Source organism: Hydra vulgaris, chromosome 15 (assembly GCF_038396675.1).
Source record: "Hydra vulgaris chromosome 15, alternate assembly HydraT2T_AEP".
NCBI classification, from domain to species: Eukaryota; Metazoa; Cnidaria; class Hydrozoa; order Anthoathecata; family Hydridae; genus Hydra; species Hydra vulgaris.
In genome coordinates this window covers 38,284,421-38,311,977 of record NC_088934.1, presented here as the reverse complement: position 1 = coordinate 38,311,977, position 27,557 = coordinate 38,284,421, and the positions used below count along the sequence as shown (strand labels likewise).

At 25.3% G+C, this 27,557-nt stretch overlaps 1 protein-coding gene across 4 annotated transcripts in view; it reads right to left on the bottom strand.

Moving 5' to 3' along the window:
* Window positions 1-27,557, bottom strand: part of LOC100208547 (kinesin-like protein KIF15) — a 91,579-nt gene that overhangs the window by 24,813 nt on the left and 39,209 nt on the right. For all 4 annotated transcript variants that reach the window (XM_065819170.1, XM_065819172.1, XM_065819169.1 and 1 more), the window contains exons 8-25: window positions 23,517-23,709; window positions 23,347-23,435; window positions 19,647-19,754; window positions 16,824-16,949; window positions 16,263-16,321; window positions 16,041-16,192; window positions 10,404-10,445; window positions 8,322-8,422; window positions 6,594-6,740; window positions 6,152-6,245; window positions 5,677-6,050; window positions 5,484-5,561; window positions 5,011-5,370; window positions 4,637-4,744; window positions 3,523-3,628; window positions 2,107-2,237; window positions 568-645; window positions 367-483 (exon numbers count right to left, since the gene is read on the bottom strand). In XM_065819170.1, coding sequence (XP_065675242.1) covers window positions 367-483; window positions 568-645; window positions 2,107-2,237; window positions 3,523-3,628; window positions 4,637-4,744; window positions 5,011-5,370; window positions 5,484-5,561; window positions 5,677-6,050; window positions 6,152-6,245; window positions 6,594-6,740; window positions 8,322-8,422; window positions 10,404-10,445; window positions 16,041-16,192; window positions 16,263-16,321; window positions 16,824-16,949; window positions 19,647-19,754; window positions 23,347-23,435; window positions 23,517-23,709 — 2,463 coding nt within the window. The remainder of the gene's footprint in view (window positions 1-366; window positions 484-567; window positions 646-2,106; window positions 2,238-3,522; window positions 3,629-4,636; window positions 4,745-5,010; window positions 5,371-5,483; window positions 5,562-5,676; window positions 6,051-6,151; window positions 6,246-6,593; window positions 6,741-8,321; window positions 8,423-10,403; window positions 10,446-16,040; window positions 16,193-16,262; window positions 16,322-16,823; window positions 16,950-19,646; window positions 19,755-23,346; window positions 23,436-23,516; window positions 23,710-27,557) is intronic.

The window sequence follows — 27,557 nt, the reverse complement described above, 5'->3', positions numbered from 1 at the left end:
TGAAACTCACAAACCTGTGTTTTGTTTGTGTCACAAACCAAGGTTTGTCTCACAAATCTTGTAACCTGTGAATTGGGTACTACAAGTGCTGTAACTTAAAAAAAAAACTACTTTTAACTTTCAAGGTAAACTATTAGTGTTATAAACCATAGCCGAATATTTAAAGCTAGGTCATTGAAAGAGCTAAACATAAAGTTGTGAATTGCAGCATTTGAATTTTGTTATGACAAATAGTCTTACCATGATTGGTTTTATAGGTCACTTACTACTCGTTAACATGAAAATAAATTATATCATAATTTTCCATTAAATTTCTCATAAAACAGTTAAACTTTCATAACTCATAATTTTTTTTTTAAAAAGAACCTGCAGTTTATCTTCCTCTTCTTTAAGTTTTTTTTTGTATTCTTCAACAACTTGTTCTAATTCAAGGTTTTTATGACGATAGAACTCTAACTCTTCCTTGCAATTTTCAAAACCAGCCTTTAAAAAAAAAAAAAAAATGCTACTAGTAATATTTTAAAATTTAAAATTCTAAAAAAATAAATTATAATACAAAATTTATACTTGTAAATTATTGTTTTCTTCTGCAGTAGCATCCATTTCAGTCCTCAAATTTAGCAGATCAATTTCAAGTTTTACACACTGAAAAATTGAAAAGCTGTTATTTTATGATAGTATTGCTTTTAACTTTATTGTCATTTAACAAAATTACATCATCATAAGTAATTAATTTTAATAGAAAAAGTCTTTTTACAAAGTCCTAGAACAATTCTAAAATAAAATTAGAAAAACCATTGTTAGCAACTAGACGTTGTTAGCAACTAGATGTTGTTAGCAACTAGATATTGTTAGCAATCAGATGTTGTTAGCAACTAGATGTTGTTAGCAACTAGATGTTGTAAGCAACTAGATGTTGCTAACAACTAAATGTTGTTAGCAACTAGATGTTGTTAGCAACCAGATGTTGTTAGCAACTAAAAGTTGTTAGCAACTAGATGTTGTTAGCAACTAGATGTTGTTAGCAACTAGATGTTGTTAGCAACTAGATGTTGCTGTAACTAAAAGCTCAATAGTTAAACAAATAAAATTTATAATAAATATAAAATATAAACAGAGATTTTATAGATTCTTAATAAAAATATTGTGTAAATATGTAATCAAAAACATAACTGATTTTTCGAGGATTTTACTTAAAATCGCCTTTTTTCAAATTTGTTAAAGTCTTCCAAAAAAAACAACCATTGCAATCACCTGAGTTGGTATATGAAGATAATTGTGTAGGATTTGTAAAAAATTATCCTCTTGTATTTTGCAAAAATACAAATTTCAAAAATACAAACTTGTACTTTGCAAAAATACAAGTCAAAAGTCTTGCAGATTATCACCATTTAATTATTATAAAATTTATAACTTTGAAAACAACTTTTTTTACTGGAAAAAATCATTTCACTCGTACTTTTGAAAGCACTAAGCAAGAATAAAAATTTAATGATTTGTACAAAAATCAAACAAAAACTAAATAACAAAAAACTTTGTAAACAAGGAGGAGAGCTTAGCAATACATACAGCAAAAAGGAGAGCTTAACAATACATACAATAACAAAAAAGAAAGAAATTTACTCATTATTTCCTCTCTTTTATTTTACTTCTTGTTTAATAAAGTTCTTTTGCAGGTGAAAAACTAAAATGGATAAATTTTATCTTTAGATAAAATGAATCCTTTTATCTTTAGATAAAATGGATAACTTTTGACCTGAAACAAAAGAAATGGGTCCTGGAGAAACAAAAGAAATGGGCCCTGGAAAACCTCAAAACTTAAACTTTAATAGCTTGACCTAATTGTCAAAGTCTTACTTCAACGTTTACTGAAGCAAATATTTTGTTAGAACCAAAACAATTAAGTTATTATGAAAAATATATAACAAAAATAATCATTATTTAAGGGTAGGAGTATAAAAAAACTTATTTACTTATAAAACTATGGACAATTAGATTCATATTTACATTTTACATGATTATAAATTATAAAATTATTTTATAGATAACAAACTATAAAAACAATAACAAATGTAAAGTTATAAAATATCTTTGAATGTATTGTACCTTGCTTTCAACAACTGCATACTTGCGACTTGCTTTGCTTGCTTCTTCACATTTCTCATCTTTTAAATTATTTAACAGTTTTTGAGTCTCTAATAGTTGTGACTTATAGTTTTCAGCATCACTTGTTAACACTGTTGAAAAAATTAATTACAAAATAATAATCACAGTCATTAAACTATTATATAGTGTTGAAAAGATAATGTTGCTTGTGGTTTAAATTTAGCTTGACCTAATGATGTAGATAAATATTTGGATAGTGGTAACAGTTTGGAACAATTAAATACTATGACAATTGTTACAGCTTGAAATGAATAAATACCATATGGTTACAGCTTGAAATGAATAAATAACATGATATGATTACAGCTTGAAATGTGTCAATATTTTAATCATAATTAACCCATACATAAAAACTATGGACATAAACATAAGGACATATATGAAAATTATGGACATAAACATATATGAAAACAAATAATATATTATAAAACGTATAAAACATATAAAACATATTATAAAACATATAAAAATTATGGACATAAACATATGGATATATATGAAAATTATGAACATAAACATATGGACATATATGAAAATTATGGACATAAACATATGTACATATATGAAAACTAAATACTAATATAACAAAATGCTAGACCAATTTTGTTCATTTCCAAATTATCCAACATTGAACATTATATAGATGATTTATTTGCTGTTACAAAAATTGACAGAGTCTTATCACTTAGAAAAACAATTTTTTTTATATATTAGTAATTCAATAAAAATATTTTATTCTGATAAAATTTAACTAGTATTTAAAATGACAACATAACTGCAGCAAAATCTCATGAATCATAAATCAACGACAACATAACTGCAGCAAAATCTCATGGATCATAGAAAAATAAGAAAATTTTATCATACTGATAAATATTAGTTTTTTTCTTTGTTATTTTTTGTCGTGGACATTAGAAGCTTTTAATAAAAAAATCATTAAATTTTTATTTTTTTAACTCAATTTAATCTTTTTTAATTCAAGAAATAATTTCAATTTAACCCAACTTTTAATCCTGCCTAACAAATTAACTTTGATATTTTGTGTGGAAGACTGAAATTAGTTAAATAACACTGTATGTAGAAGACTGAAACTAGTTAAATAACAATGTATATAGAAGACTGAAATAGACTGTATATAGAAGCATAAATAAAAGCAAATTATTGTTAAATGAATGCAACTTGGCTTAAACACAACAAAGCTAAAATTAATAGTTAGTGAAAACAGACAAACTGGCTAGACAATTTGATTATATAAATGTGAAAATTTAAAATGAAATATATCCACAACATATTTACAAATAATAAATTGAGTGAATAAATAACAAATTTACAAACATTAAAATCATAAAAACTTACTAGTAAAAGCCTCTTGCATTTCATTATATTTTTCCTTTATTGACAGAAGTTGAATAGTGTAATCTTTTTCTTTTTCATTACACTTGTTTCTTTCATGCTCCAGAAGCTATATAAAAAAAAAATTTTAAACTTTAATAACAAATAATAGTAATAATAAAAAAAATTTAATAATTATTAATAATAAAAAAAGACTTCTTTTAAACTAATTCAACTCCCTGAGTAATCATAAGAATCATAATAATAATAAGAATAAGATTATAACAAATAAACTTTTAAACTATAGCTTTTAGGCTTACATATAACAAATAAACTTTTAAACTATAGCTTTTAGGCTTACATATAACCCCATGGCTTAACACTTTTAGCAATCTTAATTTTTAAACTTAAACCCTCTAAACAAAATTTTTTTTTACCAGATTTGGCACATCTTTAAACCATTTAATAAAAAAAAGTCACATAAAAGTATACAGAGACATTTGTGAAGAAAAGTGTATTAAACACTTTAGAATTAGTAAATTTTTATTATAGATAATTTTATGAAGTTTTATGAAATTTTAAAAAGTTTTGTGCTGCAGAAACTTATGAGACCTCTAAGGTATGATAACATAAAATGATTGAACAAATTTGCTTAGACTGATAATATTTATTAAAAATAATTAGTAATATTGAACTTATAACAATAGGCAATTAAACAATATTTATGGAACCATAATATTACCTTAAAAGTAATAACCATAACAAAAATATATTTTTAATATAATATTTTTTTAATAAAAAAACCAATTTAGTATAATAATTTTTAGTATAACACTTTTTTGGACAAAAATTCAATTTATCGACATGTATCGCTGAAGACCAATGTAACATTTCTGTAAAGCAATTAGGACAAGAACACTCTTATTGAACTTTTTTCATTATTAGATCAATGCCCTAAACAAAATTTAGAAGTTCGCTTTTTATATAATTATTATTGCCATTTTTTGCATCCACTTTATGCTGTCAATTTTTACATTTAAATAACCTCTGAATAGCTATCTCACTATTTGGCTTTGAATAAAAGTTGATAAAACCACACTAAAACATTTTCTAACTTATTCTAGCATTAAAAACTTACTTGCTCCAGCTCATTGACTTTGTGCTCTAATTTAAATTTAGCTTCATTTAAAATAATCTTTGAAGCTTGTTCAGTATGAAGAGCTTGACTGGATTGATTATACAAATCCTATAAAACAGAAATGATAGATAAAAAAAAACAAATTGATAGATAGTAATTATTAACTAATTAGGGAGCAGTTAAAAGATTGTTTAAAAATTTACAAATGTAAAAAATATTTAAAATAATTGTATTTGTTCTTTCAAGTCGTCTTTGTAGCAGTAAAACAATACCTATGAAAATGTTTAAAAAGCTCTTTTTTTTTTCCATAGCTAACCTAGACAGCATTATAGTTTAACTTATGTTATAAACACATTATTTTGATCAAAAAAAACCTGCAAATGTTTTATTTCCTTTTGTATTGCTTCCATATATTCTACTTCTTCATCTTGAGTTTCATCTGCAAGATTCAAAAATGGATTAAACTCATTTTTAGAAAGTTCATCAAAACTATCATCCTCATCAACAAATTTTGGATGAGGCTCGTCTTGAATGAAGCGATCAGGATCATTAACATACTTTTCTTCTTCAAAGTATTTTTTTTTTTTTTTCTCTGGTTGAAAAGATTCTTTCTGATCATTACCAATAGTTTGATTCAAAGATGGAGTTGACTCTTTTGTATATAAATTATTGAATAATTTTGCTTTTTTTGGAGTACCTTGAGGAGTCACCAACTTATTAGGAGAAGACAGTGTCTAAAATAAAAAAATCAGAAATAAAAAATTTTATGCAAGTTTCTATGTATATCAATACCTGCTTCATCCAGTTAAACTAGTTTTAATATTAACTAGTTTTAATATAAAATAACCTTAATCGTCTGCATATGAAGGCTATTCATTGTTGATCTTTCAACAGCAGTTTTAAGTTGAAGGGTTTCCAGTGCTCTCTAAAGCAAAACAAAAAGATTTAAATTCTTTCTTTTTAATTTAATTTAAAAAAAGTGCAATTAATAACACTATTTCAAAATGAAGCAAACATTTAACAACTCAAATATATAATACCTCAAGATCACTATTGCACTTTCTAGCAGCGACCAAATCTGATTTCAAGTCCAATTCTTTTTTGCGAAATGATTCACTCAAACAAACTAACTCAGCACATTTTTGCTGCAAATTTTGTCTATTCTTCTCTAATTCAATTTTTGAAGTGTCCAATTTAGCTTGGACTTGAGTTAACTCTAATTTTAGCTTCTCAATTTCATTGTTTAATGCATCTATATTTTGTTGTGCACTAGATTTTTCAAGATTTAGACTTTTTGCTTGCAATGACTCTCGCAGCTGACGCTCAAGTTGTAAAGTGTATCGATGTTTTTCAGCCATATTTTTTATAACATCTCCGTTTGAAGGATCAAGAGACTTTAACCGCTTTAACTCAGCTAAAAAAAACATTAGCTAAAAAAAGTTCAAAGTTTTGAATGATTTTTAAATGTTAAAACATAAAGCATGGTGCAATGAATAACAAAATCATATATTTCACCTCTCAGTTCTAGATTTTCAACAGCAAGTCGTTTAACTTCTGGATGATTATCAATTGTCGAATGTAGTAACTTTATTTCATCTCTTAAAGCAATCTAGTACATAATCTTCAAAACATGTTTCACCAAAATAAAACTTATTAAAGAAATATAAGAATATATAAGAATATAAGTCAATATGCAATAGTCAACCATGCATATATATATATATATATATATATATATATATATATGTATATATATATATATATATATATATATATATATATATATATATATATATATAAAGAATTTCAAAATTTTTTTTAAATGAGAGAAATTGACTAATTTGCAAGGAAAACAATGAAAAAAAACAAAGACATGATAACTGGTCTTTTTAGCTATTTTGCTATAATTATTTATTACAATTGTAAACATACATAGAGAAAAAAATTAATAACTTACTACTTCTGAATCTTTGTCTAAAATACTTGCACTTTTTAACTTTGAAATGGTATCATTGCGAAACTTTATTATCATTTTTTGAGATTGAGCAAACATTTCTTTTTTACGACACAACTCTTCTAAGTCTAAAACTTTCATCTGAAGAGCCTAAAATTTTAACTGTTATTATTTTATGTATACATATTATTTTGAATAAAACTATTTTTAAAATTTTAATAACGTTAAATGCGGGGTGGCAATCTTATGCTTTCTAATGTGTAAGGAAGGCTGGTGATCAATAAAGATATTATTAAAAGTTGCTGTCAATCTGCTAAGGAATTGGATTTAGATCATTTTTTTTCTACATCAAGACATTAACATACACACAAATTCGCACAACAATTCTTAAAAAAAGTTTGAATTATAATGGCTGACACAAAGCCTGGACCTTAACTCCAACAAACTAAACAAACAAATAATATCTCCATTAAACTACAACATTAAAAACAACAAACATAAAAATTAATTTATTTTTGAAACTTGGAATTCAATTAGTATTGATGTCATATTAACACTTGTAAATAGTATGTTGAATCAATTAGTATTGATGTCATATTAACACTTGTAAATAATTGAGCAAAAGCAAAAACTAGTTTAACAAAATAAATAAAAATAACAATAAAAAATGTAAAATATAAATAAAATCCCATAATAGCTACTTACAAAATATAAAGGTTAATAAAAAAAATTTGAATATTTTCTACTTCTATCACTTATTTTGGACAGATATATATGGTAAGATACCTAATACCTAATACTAGATTGAAAGTAACCACATTTCAATGAATTGAAGGTAACCACATTTCAATGGATTAAAAGTAACCACATTTCAATGAATTTTTGAGTTAAAAAGAATTTTTCTTTGAAATTAAATTTATCAAAAAATTTAAAACTAAAATATTTATATACACTTTTATTGTTAAAGTTTATATTTATCTATAATATTACTTAATATTTTGTGAGACCGTATTTAAATGCATAGTAGAAAGTTAAACAAACAAACAAAATAGATAAAAAGATAATATATTTAAAAACTTATCAATAACGAAAAAATCATTCAAAAACTCATTATAAAAGTTAGTAGGCATGGTTGATTCACTAAAGATGCTATATTTTTGACTACTCATTGGCTAATAAAAAACCTTAATAAAATTATACACTTATCTCACTCTACACTTTATGGTATCCTACCATATTTTTGTTAATAAAATTGTAAAAAACAGAACATTTAAAACTGCCACTACACACTTTCAACTTGTCTTTAACTAATTTTAAATTCGATCATCATACAAAAATCAAGTTTTTTATAAAAATCTAGTGGCAGGAACAAAAACCAGTTAGCACACTTCTTGATTAACAAATTTCTTAGTTCTCCTCCTACTAATATTTTCACTGTTGCTATGGCTACCACTTCTACTTTAACTTTTTTTAGCAGAACAGAATAATAACAAAATGAAACATATAACATAACATAAAATTATATAAATGGAACATAACAAACTAAATAATAACAAATATATTAAAATAAGAAATAACAGATTGAAATGGAAAAATAGAGACAAACTAATTGAACAATAAATAAATGCCAAAAGTTCAAAGTTCAGTCAATGCAGAAATGAATAAAATAGATTTATTTCTAAATAGTGTTTTTGCCTATTTTTGATAATATTGATTTAAAAAATTACATACAGACTTTTCCTGTTCAGATTGTTCACTAAGAGCAATTGCATTTAACATCATCTCCTTCCAATGGACAGTATCATCTGAATTAACTGCAGTGGTATTATTTTCTAAAATATTTTAAAAACTAATTAAAAATTATCTGTCACATCTAATTAAAAATTATTAAACTAATTAAAAATTATCTGCCTTAAAAATTATTATTGCATCATTTGATTTGTTATTTGCTATTATTTGATATTTGGAATCAAAACACAAACCTTAATTATCAAAACATGAACCTTAATTATCAAAACACGAACCTTAATTATCAAAACATGAACCTTAATTATCAAAACACAAACCTTAATTATCAATTCTAAATTAAATGTTTTGATGCTTTTAAGTGCGTTTAGGATGACAAAAAAATATTGCTGGTGATGAAAGATGCAAAGCTTATTATAAATTTCATATTTATTTAAAGTAAGAATTTTTTTTAAATGTCAGTTTTTATTATGACAGTTATTGTTATTTAATTATTTGAAAATCATTAAAGACAAAATGAAAAGATATGTATGCTCAAGTGCCAGTATACTTTATAATTTTTAAATATACAATGGTATTTTATTCTGATATGACATACACCTTTAAGATTAAGTTTGCTTTCTATATAATTTTTTAAAAATATTTTTATAAACTATAGTAAATGTTTTACTATATAGTACTTTTTATACAACTTTGATCATTGTTACTGTAGTATTTACATTAGTGTTGTAACTACAGTTTATAAACATATTCATCTGAGTTTAAAATACTTTGTTTATAATGATTGAGTTTAAATACTTATAAAAACTAAACATTGACAGTAGTTCATTAGCAAATGTAAAATCAATTATAATTCATACCTATAGCTCTGTCATTTTTTATTCCGACAGATCTACATTATTATTCTGTAACACACTATAATTTGATATAACTTAATTTTGATTATTTCAGTTGTGTTACTATGTAATCCTAATGAAATAATATCAGTATATGTATCAGTATAAATCATATATATCAGTATAAATAATATCAGTATATGTATCAGTATAAATCCTAATCAAATAATATCACCTTACTTTTCCACTGATTTTTTTATAAATTTATTTGATTATTATTTTTTTAAATTTGATTGGTTAATTTTATTGCTATGTATTTAAACCATGGTATATTAGAAAAATATACCAGGTTAAAATACATAGCAATAAAATTTAATAAAATAAAACTACCAGGGGTGTTCCAAACTCAAAACTTTTTTTAAATTTTTTACTGTGATCAAACTTGAAACTTAAAATTGTAAATTCAATTAAAACATGAACAAAACTGAAAAATGATATATTGTGGGGGATAGTACAAATCCGCGAATCTAATACAGGTAGAGGTCGTGTGACTGCACTACATATAATTTTCAGGAGAAGGTTAAAACTTTATATTTTTTTTATTTCATCAAATTTTGGGCTCATTTTGGCAAAGAGAGCTTTATTCATGTTACAAGTAATGTCAACAATAGATATTGGCTGTTAAAGTTATTAATTTATATGCTCAATATAAATTGGCTACATTTGTCAGATACACTGTATTATCCAATGCTAGTTACGTGGATTTATACTGCCCCCAATGATATACTTTTGATTAATTTGTTTTGGATGAGCCAAAATACTTAATCATTAACCCAGACTGAAATACTTTATTCTGCAAAGATGTCTAGTTTTAAGAAATGGTAGAGATTGAAAAATTTTATTATTATATAACATAAATCTTTTTTTAATGCATTGACTTAATGCATAAAGAATTTAAAACTATTATATATGATTTTCTTTCTACCTATTTTTCTCGATTTCTTCTTTTATTAATTCATATTTACTTCATTTAAAACTCATATACAGTATTTTATGTTTACTTTAACTTTCATGTTTTTGATATAAAAAATTTAAATCTGCCAATACTATAAATAGACCCATTTTGTATAGGTATCTTACTGTTAATAGTATGTGACCAAAACATAAACTCTAAATAAGTATATTTAATCTAAGCATACTGCATAAAAATATTGCTAAGTATGTCTCTTACCAACATTGCAAACTGATAAACTTGTCACACTTGGTCCATAAGCTGTAAAAAAGTTTTTAGATAATAAATCTTAAAACACATGTACTAAAATATATGTTAATAAGATGCAGTAACATTTTCTTTAAATATATATATATATATATATATATATATATATATATATATATATATATATATATATATATATATATATATATATATATATATATATATGTGTGTGTGTATATATATATATATATACACATGTGTATATATATATATATACACACATGTGTATATATATATATATACACATGTGTATATATATATATATATATATACGCACACACAAACGGATTTGCATACTTAGTCTAGAATGATCAACAGTAAATAAATATATATAAACTACTTTCACTTACTTTTTAAACCTTTAATAATAAACTATTATCATACTTTTTCATACTTTCTGTTTTAACACAAGACATATAATAGGAAGAGTTATTCTTCTATCAATATCATTTTAATAAATAACTGATTGTCCACAAGCTTTTCTCTACTTCATCATTTTTTCAAAAAGTATATAGAAATATAGATTATAGAGAATCTATACAATAGGATTCTAGAAGATTATTAGGATTTACTTTTAATTTACAACGGAAATAGTCTGTGAAGCAGGGAAAATCACCGATCCCTGCTTAATAGATCTTAATAAGACAGAAAATTAACTTAGCTAATACTTTTTTTTGGAGTTGTTTACATTCACAGATTCTAGTCATCATTTTTGTTAATTTTAATGAAATCAGTAAGTAAAACACTTCAATTGGCTGCTACAGGGTTACATAAAAATGCTTTTTACTGGAACCAGTAATAGTAACTCATTCTGTAACACTTAATTTATGCCATGGTAAATCTTTTATTATAAAGTAAATATTATTGAATAATATCAATCTAGCACTATCAATTTGCAAGTGATCAGATACAAATAGCGGTGTAGCATTCATTAGCTTTCTTGGTTTAAAGAGACAAATTTTGTGGCTCAAATTGGAACAGCTTTAAGAACTTTTTTGGAGTATTGTTGAACAATACTCCAAAAAAGTTCTCATGAAAGAGCAGTGTATTGAACCTGCATTTTAGAATACCAAGTATGGCATATAAGTATGAAACAGCTTTTGGTTCATTCCACAGAAAAGGATTGTGAACAAAACACTAAGGTCACACTCAGAGTTGGACTCCATAAGAATATGAGTGAAACCTGTTTTGTCAGTCATGGTTAAGCTTATACAAAAATCATAAAAATCATCTCATTGGTGTGTGTGTGCTTGTCGAAAAATATGTACTTGAATTTGTTTAGATTAAAACTCATTGACTAAACATTAGCCAACTCATCTACCCTATTGATATTGATTTGTAATTGCTGCAGATCAGAAAGATCTTCAATAAGTCTTTCCATAAGTTGTCATAGAACATATGTAACTGAGATTAGGTGGTAGTTTTCAGAGATTTTTGACCTTTTTTGTAGATTGCTATATTAGCCCACTTTCAGCTATTTGCAACAGAACTTAAGAGAAAAGATTTCCAAAAAATGATCGAAATTGGAGATGAAATTTAAGGGTAGTGATGCTGTTTTGAAGTCCATATACTATCAAGAAAGATAATATATCTGTAGAGAATATATGTAATGTAATTTATATGTAGAAAATAAAACTACACGATTTTCACAACTTTAAGTTTCATGCTATTGCAATCATCAGGTGAATAAAATAAATAAATTTTTTCATTAAAATAATTATATACAAATGGAACTAGTTATGTAAAACTATACATAAAAAACTATACAGAAAAACTATTGTTACAAGCGAATGTATATAATCTTCAGGTTTGTGGTTGCTTAATAGAAATTTATTTTTGTGACATATATATATATATATATATATATATATATATATATATATATATATATATATATATGTCAAATATATATATATATATGTCAAATATATATATATATATGTCAAATATATATATATATATATATATATATATATATATATATATATATATATATATATATATATATATATATATATATATATATATATATATATATATATATATATTTGAAATATTTATATAACTTCGTTATTTTTGAAACCCAATGTAGAAATTCAGACCAAACTTAGCAATTTTAAATAACAAGGATCAGTTAGTTCATGTTGTTAAACATGAACTGTTTGGCTGTTGCAACATACAAAGCTTGATTGATTACAAGTTATAATATACATAGTTAATACAAGTTTAAATATGTCAGATGAAACATAATGACTTATTACCCTTAACCCTATCTAAAACACTGCCAAACTATTAACAATTTGTGAAGAAAAGAGAAAAATAATAGATAAATATAGTTAAAAAAATAACCTTGGAATAAAGAGAATTGCTGAAGAATTATTACAAATGCTCAAACCAATTGCAATATGATTAGACCTAATGCAGAGGGACAGTTGGACAATGACAGGTGAAATAGTAATGATCTGGAAAAATCTTCAGAAAGATTTAACACCTAATTTTGGCCAAGGTGCTAAGAAGCAGTTAAATTAAAAAATACACCAGGCAATGACCCCAGCTCATTTCTTGGTTAATATTTAACTGAGAAATCTGAATGAAAAGAAAATTTTCACCATTTTGTCTTAAACATTCAAACATTAAAAAGTGACTAGAAATTGAGAAAACAGGCAAATTGGATTTATTGGATTTATTGGATTGAGTCTTTGACAAATTGTAATTAAACTATAATTAACTCACTGTCAATCTGAAATTTTAATTTTTTATAAGTCAACATTAAAATTTAAAAATGTTTCGAATCTGATTATGATTCACTTAAATTTACTAAATTAAATATTGTTTTACATAAATTAGTTTTCCTTTTTAAATTAACTGTAAGTGATTAAAACAAAGTTTATATTTCAAAATTTTTGTGATTAAAATTAAGTTTACATTTCAAAAACTTAATATTTAATTTAAATTAAAAAAAATGCAATCTAAATAAACAAAATTCAATTTTATTTTGAAAAAATCATTATTTCTATCAACTCTATTCTATACTATTGTGTTGTTTTTTATTCTCATTGAAATCTATAAAAACTTTCTTTAAATAATGTTTGATATAAAACATTAAATGAAAAAATGTCATAACACATTAAATGCAATAAAACAAGTTTTACTAATTCTTGGTTAATTTTTTGCCTACTTTACAGCAACAGAATTGTTTTCTTTCAAAATTACTATCAATTACTAATAGTTATTAATCTGATGATCTCAAGCTAATTTGGAAAAAACATTATGGAAATACAGTTCCTGAGCTCTTCATTATTATTATTTTTATTTAAAAAAAAAAAAAGTAAAAAAACACAATCAACAAATTTTACTATTTCTATTCCACAATTTTTATTTAAAACTGATTGTTTCAATTAAAGGCAGCCAGGTGCAAAAAATCTTATTTTTTTGGTTACATTTTGCACAAAATAAAGGATTTCATTTTTTTTTTTAATTTTAGAAAAATACTTCTAAACCAGGGGTTTAGAAGTATTTTTGCATTTGTATTTTATTACTTGAAGATTATATATATACGAGATTGTTTATCTCATATAGTATTTTGATTGGAGACTTACTTTATGGAAGTACCTAAAGCACTAGAAAGACCACATGGATGGGATCCCAAAAACTGTACAAGGTATATAGAATATATGATAGATATATAATATATAGATACTATAAAAATTCAAGCAGTAGAGGAGATTAGTATTAGCTATTTGATTATAGAGATATGTTTGAAGCTTTTGGATTGAATTGAATTATTTTAGTTCTATTTTTTATAATGATGTTTTTAATTCCATTACTTTTTTAATTTTTGTCACCTTCCCAAGGCAGAGAGGGCCACTACAGTCAAGGAGGCTACTTTATTGTGGTTAGAACCCTATCTCAACTCTTTTAACTCTGAAACAAGGATCTTGACGAATGAGGTCACTGCGCAAAGAAACAATTTGAGAGCAACACTACCAGGGATGTGGTGGGGATTGAACTTGAATAGACAAATAAATAACCATGAATCTTAATAAAAATAGTTCAAAAGATGTTTGCAAATGAAGTTACTAAATCCAAGTTCTAAGGTTGCAGCCCTTATAAATAAAAAACCTATACTGAAAAAAAAAAACAACAACCTGAAATTGCTGTTCCATGGTGTAAAGAAAACAATGTAAGAGGGTATGCCGTAATTGAAATAAAACGATTCCCATCCATCAAAGATTGCAAAACAATAAACAGTAAACTTGATAGAAATAATTAATGGTAGGAAAATATTTGAAAGACAGTATTGTGCTTTTCTCATGGAGGAAAAAAACATATTAACTTTTTATGCAAAGAATTTGGCAAATAACTTATTGAAAAAAAAGTGGCACAGCCAGTAGTGCTGATTTCTGATGAGCATTGTTCACATTTCAATTTCAATGCCTTACGGTTTTTACATTAAAAAAAAATCTCCATATGTTTTTAACCCTACTGGTGTGACACTTTTAGATCTCAACAAAAACCTCCATCATGAGTATTGCGGCATGAAAGACAACACATTTACTGATTTAAACTCTTTATTAAAAAATAAAGATATATGATGCTCTTAGGACTTATTTAGAATGAATAGGCCACAAAACAATCAAAGTCTGCAAATACTTGGGCCGCAAAAGCTGCAATACTTGTGGAAGTAACTCATTAATATTTAATTTAAATAAAAAAAAAAATGCAATCTAAATAAACATTGTTAAAATTCAATGACATGAACAGGACAAAAGCTAATTCAAAAGCTGAATGAAAAGAGCATTCAATTTGAAGTAGTATGAGACTTAAAAGGTGGTACAAAAATTGAATGGAAAGAAGCAAAACAGCTTTTAGTTGCTTCAGTCAGCATTAATTCACTCAGCATAAAATTTTTGAGGATGAAAGTGGTGAGGATGCTAGCGGTTAGAAGGATACATTACTTAAATTACCTGATTCTTGTCAATGTCATAGATAATGTTCCTAGTCTTAGCTTTTTGCTCCACAAGAATTTAATGAATTCAAAGTAGTTAGTTATGACATACAAAAATACTTTAATACTGTCTCAAAAACAAATAGAGTAGATTACATGTATTAAAGCAGATTACATGATTAAAGTTTATTTATAAAAATTTAATTAATATTTCACTTGACTGTTAATAGAAAAAAAGCACTTTCAATATAAAACTAAGTTTTTGATACCCCAAAACCACACATGGAAATATTACATTAAGTTAAATTATATTGACTTTTTCATCTGTTTTCTTTTGTTGTTTTATTTGCAGAAATATGACACCTTTACAAAAAACAAAATTAAATGCAAACTTCATGTTTTTATGGACTATTATACCAAAAAGTTATAAATTTTCTTTATTAAAATTTCTAGTGTTTTAAGTAAAACTTTCATAAAATTATACTAAAAAATTTCTAGTGTTTTTAGTAAAACTTTCATAAAAGTTTGGGTGATTATTTTTAAGTTTTTTTTTTCAAAAAAAAAAAAAGAACCTTTTTTGTCAACGAAATTTAATAATTAGAAATAAAACTCAAAAAAATTAAAAATAAAGATTCCCATACATCTAGATTGGGATAACATTTCTTTTAACTTTCGAATTTCAGCTTGAAGCTCCATCACATTTCCTGTCACATCTTCATTGACAATCGCTTTGTTTTTTATCATTTTGGCACCACAAGCAAAATTTAATGTAGACAAAGTTTCACCAAAGTACCTAACAAAAATATAAAATTTCAGCAATAAAATAAAAACAAAAAACTAATATTGAATATACTGTTTCATACCTGGAAGATGGATGAATATTAGCAATGATGTAAGTTTTAGCATTTCCTCCTAATGAATCCTAACAAACAAACTTTCTTAATAATATTTATAATAATCTAAATTCAGATTTAAATTTTCAAATTATTTTAATATTACAAGATTCAAATTTAATGTTTAATCATCTTTGTCAAAGTTTTAACAAAATTATTATACCAAGTAAAGCTGTTCCATAATTAAAATGACTCAACTTTTAACTTATTAGTTTGAGCAACACTTATTTTGATTTTGCAACAAAAAATAAAATTTATAACTAAAATAATACTTTTAAAAATAAAAATTATTTTAAAAAAATCATTAAAAAAATTTCACAATTTTATTAACATAATAAATCATAAAAGTTTCAAAATACTTTTGAAAATAAATTTTATTTTTTGATTTTGCAACAAAAAATAAAATTTATAACTAAAATAATACTTTTAAAAATAAAAATTATTTTAAAAAAATCATTAAAAAAATTTCACAATTTTATTAACATAATAAATCATAAAAGTTTCAAAATACTTTTGAAAAATTTAACTTACACGAAGCATAAAAGTTAATTTGGAATCTCTGTAATGAACATGTCTAGTTTTACCATGTGTTATATCAACAAGAGCCATTATTACATTACCAAGTGCAGATAGAGATTTGTTAATGCTCCCAGCTTCCTAATGAATATTAATTTCAACTTTTATCACATCATATTAGATAAAAATATTATTTTACTGTTAATGTCAATAAATAAAATGATGAAGAAAACTTCTCAAGTTAACAATACTAGGCAAAAACAAACTAAGGCAAAAAAAAAAATCTAAACTTTGTATATGTGTTACAGTCGTATGGATACAGAATTAATTTCTATATTTTTAATAAGAAGGTGAGGAGGTAAAAGATAAGGAGTTAAGAAGATGAGATAAGGAGATGAGAAGATGAGATGAAAAAATGAGGAGATAAGAAAATAAGAAGACGAGAAAATGAGAAGATGAAAAGATGAGACGATGAGGGGATGAGAAAACCTGTTTAACTTTATTATTATTTTTATTTAACTGTCATTCTTGCTAAGTATTAAAGAAGGAAATATTTTTAATGCTACAAATGATGTATTTACTCTTTGCTCCAGCATGAAACAAAACTTATGTGACTCATTTGATCCAATTACAGACTATAAAACTACAGACTATAAAACTACAGACTATAGATCCAAAAACAGTCAAAAGTCAAAACCTATTTGTATTAGAGTATTAAGTTGTCAACCATAACATTAGGTTAAAAGATTAAAAATCATTTACAAAATTTTATTTAATGAATACGAAAAAGCAAGTTGGTAATTTGCAAGTATAAGTTAAAAAAATTATAGTTCAAAAAATTGTTTAAAGGTTTCCAATCAAAATTGATTGGTTGGCCAATTTTGACCATTCAAAACTGATTGATTAAAATAAAAAAACTTGAATAAAGATTATTAAACCTTTTTATTAAATATTGTGATTTTAAAAATATGTATATATATATATATATATATATATATATATATATATATATATATATATATATATTATTTTGCATTATTTTGAGCGCTGATAACATTTTAGTAAAAAATAACACTTGGTAGTCCACAAGTTTTATATCAAGCTTTAATTTATGTTACTCATAATAGTATTTTAGTTGTTCAGTGTTTATAAAATAAATAAAAAAGCAGCTGTGGACAATCTGGGTAGAATGTTGGCTTTGTATCCAAAGATCTGTCATTTAAATCTTACTCTAGTTATATGATGGGTGAGGACAGTTAGAGAAAAGCGCCTCATTTAAAGTTAATAGTGTTTAGTAAAATTTATTATTTAGATAAAAATATCAAAGAGGTCTTGACTGACTTATATGTAAAATATCTCTGTGATATCTTGTTGCTCTTAAAAAATGATCTTATCTCTCAAGTTTGCTAACAATGTTTCAAGCTAGTAAAATTTCTTTAACAATTCTCTGGATGCTTTGACTATGAAGAGGAAATTTAGGAACCAACATAGAAGTATCTCAAAATGTAATAAGTTCTTAATCTTTTTTTAAACAACGTTAAAGGTTAAAGACTTTTAAAGGTTAAAGGGAAAAAAAAATTTCTTCATAATTGTGCATTAATAAACTAGAGTTAAATACAAGAAAACATAAAAAATGTCCTGCCAAATCTTAACTTTAAACTTATTTTTAAAAATGAAAATAAGTTAAAACATCTGTTTATGGAATTTAAACTTATCCTTATACAACTCTCTTTGATATAATATACAATTTTTCTTTAAAAAAAAGTTTTTTTAAAGAATTTAAAACCAAAATTTTTGTTTGATAAAGTTGTAATGTGTGTACATTTTTTTTTTCATATATTTTGCTGTTCATACAATAATATAAAAAGATTATTTCCATAAAAAAAAAGAAAAAATATATATATATATATATTTATATAAACAGACAGGGGCTCAAAGAAGATATGGATGACCAGAGTCACCACAATCTTTTCATAGAGCCCCATATATATTAGGGTGGTACTTAAAACAGCATTTTTTAAACATGTCTCATCACACATTTGTATGCGCCTAATAAGGTAAAATAAAACTGAACAAGAAGTTAGCTTTTAAAAAAATATTCTCAGAAGTCCCACGGTAGATTCTATTGGTCCCTCATAAAAAAAAAGTTTTTTAAAAGTATGTCAATCTGGTATTCAAAAGAATTTTATAAAAGTTTTATAAATGGTAATCATATTTTATTATTTTCTAAATTTAATACAAAAAAAAATTATTTAAAAAACCATTAAAAAACTATTTTTAAAATGATAATAAATGATAGTTTTTGTGCAATAAAATCCAAGACTTTTCAAGAAATTTTAATATAATTTTGCTTTTTTTTTAATTAAGGACCAATCAAATCTTCATAGGCCATGTGGCACCCCTAAAAATATTTTTTAAAAGCTGACATTTTTAGTTTAATATTATTTTACTATATTTTAAGATATAGAGCACATATAAAGGATGTGAGAAGACATTTTTTAAATATATTATTTGGAGCATCACCTTGTTATATATGTATGTATGTATGTATGTATGTATGTATGTATGTATGTATGTATATATATATATATATATATATATATATATATATATATATATATATATATATATATATATACACATATATATATATATATATATATATACACATATATATATATATATATATATATATATATATATATATATATATATATATATATATATATATACATATATATACATACATACATAACTATGCTAAACAAAAGACATGACTAAAGCAATGCCCTTAAAAAAACAAATATACAAGACCTATACAAGATAATCATAATAAACCTTAAGACGTAAATCTTGAGTATTAGTATCTTTCTGTCTCTCTGATCCAGCAAGATCAACTAAATGTAGTTTTGCTACCTTTATATTTGCCATTCCACCGACTCGCCTCTAAGCAAATAAATACTATATTAGTAATGCCTCCTCAATCTTTGAATTACATTATAAATCATATTATAGAAAAAGTTTTTACAAATTTCTTTCAGGATAATTTTAGTTAAAGTGAACAAAAATGATAAAATAAAACCGTCTCTCTCACTATATATATAATATATTATATATATATATATCTAGCCTTCCCTTGGATGCGTGTGCGGTCGCACGGCTTGTTTGTCCACGCTCACAGTAATTTTTTTAAACTTGACCACATTTTTATATAATAAGCATTTTAAGAATTCACTAAAAAAATTGAATATTAAAAAAAGAAAATTGTTGTCAAAAAAATAATATACCTAAATATATTACTGTTTTTGTTTTCTTATTTTTAGGGGGTTTGTTATTTTCCACTACCAAAATTGATACAAGTCAAGGAAAACAGTAGATAAGAATATAACGAAAAAAAACTTTTTTTTGATATACAAATTTTTTGCAACTTTTTTTAGTCAGTATATTAAGGAAATACTTTATAATCTCCGACAATTTTTAAATTTATTTTTCAAATGTCTTTGCTAAACTTTACTGTTTTTATCAAAAACAGGAAAGCAAGTAAACTAATTGCTATTTATTTGTATATAAAAAAAAAAAAATAATAATAATATGTTTTTAACAATTTTTCATGTAAAAAAATGAAACGATGCTCCAAAATCTTGTGGACTAGTGCCCACAAGATTTTGGAGCATCATTTCTATGTTTATTCATTCTAGTGATAATTTACTGAACTTTTTTAACAAAACTCTTAAAGCCTATTTAAAACTTTTTTTTAAGTTTTTAAATACTTTTTTTTCAAATAGAGCAATCCTTATGTTCATTATCTCTAGCAATTCGTTTTAAAATTAGATATTGGGCAATATAAAAGAAACAATTTCAGGCATTAAATACAGTAACTACTTTTATTAAAGAAACTTTTTCCAAGGATAGTTTCTCAACATACTTTGACAAGTATGTTGAGAAACTATCCTTGGAATACAATTATTATTACCGCTGCAAAGCTGCAGTGACAAGTTTTTGTTGGTTTTAATTGTTGCTATGGTTTTCATATTTATTTGAGAAAATTTTGAGAAAAATTGAAGAAAAAGGTTAATTTTGTTAATGTGGCCAAGAATTCACAAGTTACTATTGGTATTTACATGTATATTAACTAAGAATTTACTTAATAAATTTTTCATATTTTAATATCACTCAAAATCATGTAATGCACCCACTTATATGTGTAATCATAATGTAATTTTTTGTTTTTAAAGGTTGTCACTGTAAATGGGTAAAAGAAATGATGTTCTCCAAAGAAGTTGGCACGTATTGAAGTATATCTTAAGGATATGAACTACATGCAAGCAGCAATTGCAGAGAAAGTTGGTGTTTCCCTGTCTGCGGTCAGCAGAGTGAAGAAGAAATCACTAAGGACACATCACCATTTTCTACAAGAAGGAGTGATTGTGCAAGACCAAGAAAGACAACACCACAAGACAATTGAGCGTTACTACAAGCAGTCAGAAGTAACAGAAAAGCAGTTTGCCAAACCATTTAAGTGAGCTGGAGTAAAATTGATTGATAGATAAATACAAAGACGTCTTCTCAACAGTGGATATGTGGCAAGAAGACCAAGAAAGAAGCAAAAGTTAACCGAAGGAATGATGAAGAAGCGGTATGAATGGGCAAAGCAACATCGCAACTGGACGGAGGAAGACTGGGAAAAGGTAGCATTTAGTGATAAAAGTACTTTTTATGTGGTGGATGATAGATCAATCTATGTGAGGAGAGCAGAAGAGGAGTTTCATCCAGACTGTGTGGTTCAACATGTCAAACATCCAACGTCTGTGATGGTCTGGAGTGTTATGTCAGTACATGGCTGCAGTCATATCTATGTTGTGAAGAAAACAATGAGGCAGGACCAGTACAAGAATGTGTTTCAGGAGAGCTTGCTACCACAAATAAAGATGTGGTACCCTAGAAAAAATGGCATCTTTATGCAGGATGGTACCCATTACCAAAAGGCAAAATCTGTCATGAAGTTTTTAGCTGACAACAAGGTGCGTGTTCTCGATTGGCCTGGCAATTTGTGGAACATAATCAAGAGTTAACTCAACCGGTTAAAACCAACAACAAAGCAGCAGATAACTGAAGGAGTCATCAGAGTGTGGCACAGGGATGAAGACATGACTGCTTATTGTAAAAAGGCATGCCAAACTGTTTCCTCAAACTACTTAATGTAAAGGGTGGTTTTACTCATTATTAATTCATTTTATTGACAATATTGGTACTAACCATAATTTTTGACAGTTTTTTTTGCTGAAATATTACTGCATTTATACATTATTAAATAGCATTGATCAAATAAAATGTTTTGTATGAATATGTGCAAGCTAGTGTAAATTTTCTTAACTTTTTACTGTTTGCTAATTTATGTACGTTATTATAGCTTATGTATTTAATTATGTATGTTAAATTATGTTATTCTTTTATTTAACTTATTCTGTCATTACAAAATTTATTAATCAAATAATATTATTTAAAAAATAAATAACAATTTATTATCTATTTTTCCTATTATATAAGTATTGAAAAAAAACGTCAAATATAACAAAAACATTTTTAAAAACAAAAAGACGTAAAAACAAAAAAATGTAATAAACAAAAAAATGTAAGAATAAAAAATTCACAAAATTTCTTATAGCTCTAGCGTACATAGCAAATTAGTTTCTTAATTATACGATCTGATAAAAATTGTGAATAAATTGCATATCAAAACTTTCAATTGCTGTTAAATGTAAAAAAAAAAATACAAAAGTTTTTAATTTATTTACTTTTTTTAATAATTACATTTTCTAGTTTATTTAATTTAACTTGATATTTCGTTACAATTTCATTTTCTTTTTTTAGAATTGTTTTTTTTTCTTTTTCTTAGTAGATTAGTTTAGTTTTTTGCCGAATTATTAAAACCCTTTATAAGTTAAAAGATGCAAACTGCCTTGGTCACTTTGTCTAAAAAAATTACTTTAAACATGGACGAACAAGGCATGCGACCGCATGCGCTTTCCAGGAAGGCTTGATATATATATATTTTTTTCTCAATATATATTGTATATATATATATATATATATATATATATATATATATATATATATATATATATACATATATATATATATAAAATTTTATACAAAATTTATTATTTTAGTCTCCACTGCCTAGAAAATGACATTTAAACTAAAAACTAAAAATATGCATTTTTACAAAAAGTTTTATTATAATTTTTTTTTCTCAATGTTTTAATACCAACATTTTAAATATCAATCCTTGGAATTAGGAAAATTGAGGTTGGCAATAATTTGCCGACCTTAATCTTTTAGAGGTTAGCATCAGGTTGGCAAAAAAAATTTGATACAAAGGTCTTACCACAAAACATAGAAAAAAATTGCCAACAAGGTCAGCAATTTTTCGATGATCTCAAACATTTTTAGGTTGGCAGGTAGGTTGGCATTGCCGAATGCCGAACTTATTTCCAAGGGTCGATATATATATAAAATATAAAAAGGATATTTATACTTTTGATGATAATGAGACAGTAAACACTGCATGACTGCGACTGCTTTCACGATTCATTGATGTGGATGCCACTCTTCTATTCAACCATCCTAGAAGTAAAAGATAAAATAAAAAACAAGTGCAAATATTAACAAAACCAATAAAAATTAAAAAAAACATTATATGCTAACCTGACTCTAAGACTCTATAAGCATCTTTTGCAGAACAAACATCACGTTCTGCTAAGCTATCAACAAAAACACCTTTTTTAATATTTTCTCTAAGCTGTAAACCAGCAGTTGATGGACTAATCAAATCATAAACTTGCTCATTGTAAATTTCTAAAAAAGAGCATGTGGCTAAAAACTCCACCCGATCTCCGATCTAAAAAGTACAAAACAAATATATCTAATGTATAAGCTCAAACATCTTTTTTTTTTTGTCATATTAACAAACAAAAAGGGCTTTTTTTAAAAAATAAAAAAATACTCACAACATATTTTTATTCAGTGTAAAGATAAAAAACTGGAGTTACTTTAACATTTTTTTGTTGTGTTTTGTTTTAAATATCTATGATGCTGTGTTGTAGGTATCAATAATGTTGTGTTGTGAATACCTATGACATTGTGTTGTTAAATATCAATGATGTTGTGTTGTAAATATCTATATTGTGTTGTAAATATCAATGATGTTGTATTGTAAACATCAATGATGTTGTATTGTAAATATTTATGATAATTTGTTCTTAAATACCTATGATGTTGTGTTGTTATAATATCTAGGCAATAATCATTGCCTGTTTTTAGAGCACCTAGGCAATAATCACTGCTTAGGTATTGTTAATACCTTATTGTAAAAACAACATCAGATATTCAGGAAAAAATAGTTTTATATTGTTTCATTATTTTAAATTTTGTTTATTGTAAGCATAAATTACCAAGAGAAAAATCCCATCAATCAAATGATAAAAAACTAATTTAAATACGCAAGTTAAATGTAACGATTGAGTAATTTTTATTTATAATAACATCTTCACACATTCTTATTTATCATTTTTGGTTTTTCATTTAAAAAACTCAACTTTTTTTCATTAAAATATTTTTTGTTAAGCTAACATATTTAAATAATTAAAAATGAATTAATTAAAAAATTAGATACATCTTAGTTAAAACATTTATATTGAAATTTTTTTTGCTTGAACCATTGAAAAAAAAGTGTTAATACATTTTTAATTCGTTTTTAATTATATATATTTTCAAAAATTTACTGAATTTTATTCTAAAATTTAGGCAATATTTTTGAAAAAAAAAGTTTTATCAAAAGTTTGAAACATATATAGAGATTTTAACAAAAAAAATTAAATGAAAATGCTTTGTTATTTATACAAAAAATGTTGCTTTCTTCATAAAATTTAATTTTTTTTTTAAAAATTCTAATTTATTCCTACCAAGGCTGCAAGCAACCACTATGAAGGTGGGAGTTACTAAAAATAAAGAATAGAGTTACAGAGCAAGGAAATGCTCAACAGAAGGCTTAAAAAGTTGAAGGTTGTATAAGATAGGAAAACAGAAGAGAATTCTAAAGGGTTGAAGTGCAGGGAAAAAAGCTAGAGCAAATAAAAATTTTTAGAGCATGCAGAGACAGATACAGTAAAAGGATGTGACTTTGCTTAATGAAAAGTCAAGGGAGAATAAGTTTTTATTGATGGAACTAGAGATTATAGCTCCTTTGAGAGAATAGAAAGAGGAAAGAAGGATAGAAGAGGAACCAGCAAATAGAGCCACTTTAGATGTAAGGTTGTCAGGAACATCATTAATGTAGACAAGAAACAAAACAGAAACGAGGATAGAACCTTGAGATGCCCCAGAAGTTACTGGAAATGAATAAGAGTGTTGGCCTTTGAGGATGACTTTAATAAAGCAGTTAGAAAAAAATGATTTGATTATCTGAAAACTCTCCAGACCATATGAAGCAAGCTTATGGAGAAGACCAGCATGTCAAAGTTTATCAAAAGTTTTAGATATGTCAAGCGCAATAGCCCTTGCCTCGCCGACTCCATCTAATGCATGATACAATCTTACAGTCACAGCATTTAGCAAGTCACCAGTAGAACAAGAAGATTTAAAAACGTATTGATTGCCTGACATTAAGTTATTTGAATCAAAAAGGGATGTTAGAAATTTGCGGAACAAAAATTCAAAGACCTTACTAATAATAGAGAGAACATTGATTGGACAATAGTTAGAGGGGTCAGAACGTTCTCAATTTAAAAAAAAATTGGAACCATAAATACTATTTTCTAGCTGGCAGGAAAACAAGATTCAGTCAAGCACTTATTAAATAGTTTAGAAAGAATTGAAGAGAGTTCTGGAAAAAACTTTTTCAAGACTATGACAGGAATGTTGTCTGGACCACAAGGCGCAGTAGAGTTTAATTGAGATATGACTTTAGCAATGGAAGCTGGAGTGATTTGAATATCTAACAATGGGTTAACCTGTTTAACAGGAATGGCAGGAAGAATATGGCCATAAGATTCAAGAGTCAAATTAGAAGAAAAGTTCTTTACACGTAGTTCTGCTTTATCCATGGGAGAGGTAATAAGATCAATCCCATGAATGAGAGATAGAATGTTAGACTTACCTTTGTTTATGACTTTGTCAAATTAAAACAGTAAAATTTTATGATTATTAGAAAATTTTATATTATTACTTTGTACTAATTTAACTATAAAAAATACTAAAATTAAATTATAAAAAATTCCTTTTAATCATAATCAATGTCTTCAGCTACCTCATACTTCTTTCTTGAGTTACCCACAATAAAAATCAAAGCTCTAATCAAACTATATATGATCTTTTCTTTTTTATTTTATTTATTTTGACTAATATATCAAGTATGACACATGTTTATTTAACTTTTTTTTATACGGTTATAACACATTTCATTCACAAATTTATATCATTCACATTTATAATTCACCTTTAAAAATTCCTTATCAGTCCACTATAAGTAATATTACTAAATCTGAGGTCACCTAACATTTAAAATTAAAATCTAATCAAAGGTCCTTGGCCGCTAAAATTAATGATCAAAGCTTATTAATAAAATTAAAAAGTTTAAAATTAATTAATCATAAAAAGCACGCTTAGAAGGTTTTAAACTTAAAAAATTTCAAATAATTTAAATTTCAAATATAAAACCAAAAAAAATAAATATATGAAATATCTAGTTCAAAGGTAACAGTTCTAAGTTACTTTGTAATATCAAAACTTCATTATTAATATTTGGATAGATAAAAAGTACAGCAATTCTAATGTTGCACTTTGAGATATATAAATAACAAGTACAAAAAGTATTTTTTGATCATTTATTATATTATATAACTCTCTCTATCCAAATAAATATTACCTAACACTTATTTTATCTGACAATAATACACATACAGCAAGTCATCAAATCTTACTGTGTTAGGTAAGTGAATGCAGGGGAAAAGAGGCAAAAAGTGCTGAAAATTTCAGATGGATTAATGCTACAAAAAAAAGACACAAAATAAAGTTATGGAGATTATGGCGAGTACTTTACAAAAAATTAAACTACTTGCATGTCCTAAAGTTAAACTTTAATTTATTAAGTTAATCTATATTGAAATAAAAACCAATTATGTGTGCAACATTCAAACTCAATTCAAAATTATCCGTATTTCAACCGATCTTGGTGATACTATTATCTAAGTGAGAAAACTTCAAAGGACGCTGCCAACCTCAAACTTTTATAAAATAATGTCAAATAGTGATGTTTTTCCAAAAAATGATTCTGTGAATATAGGAACGACAAAACTTTTGGACTATTGATCCCAAATAAGGGGGCAAATAGACAATTGAAAAATATTTTTTTACAATCATTTTACAATAAACTAAATAAAACTCTATTATTAAAAACATATGTCCTCATCAATTTACCACCCTATTTTAACTCCTAAATGTGGAGGTTTTTGATTTTACTTGACTATAACTTCTAAATTACATAATGAAACTAAATGAAACTTAAAAAAACCAAAACAAAATTCTTGTCAATGAATTTTGGTTTGGTTTAAAAAATTACTAAACAGAATAAAACATGCTCATGCTGATAAATATTTTAGTAAGTGATTTAACTTTTTTTAAGGATATATTGTGCTAAGGTTGGATATATTAGATATATTAATAAACTTTATTTTTACGATGTGCGATTTG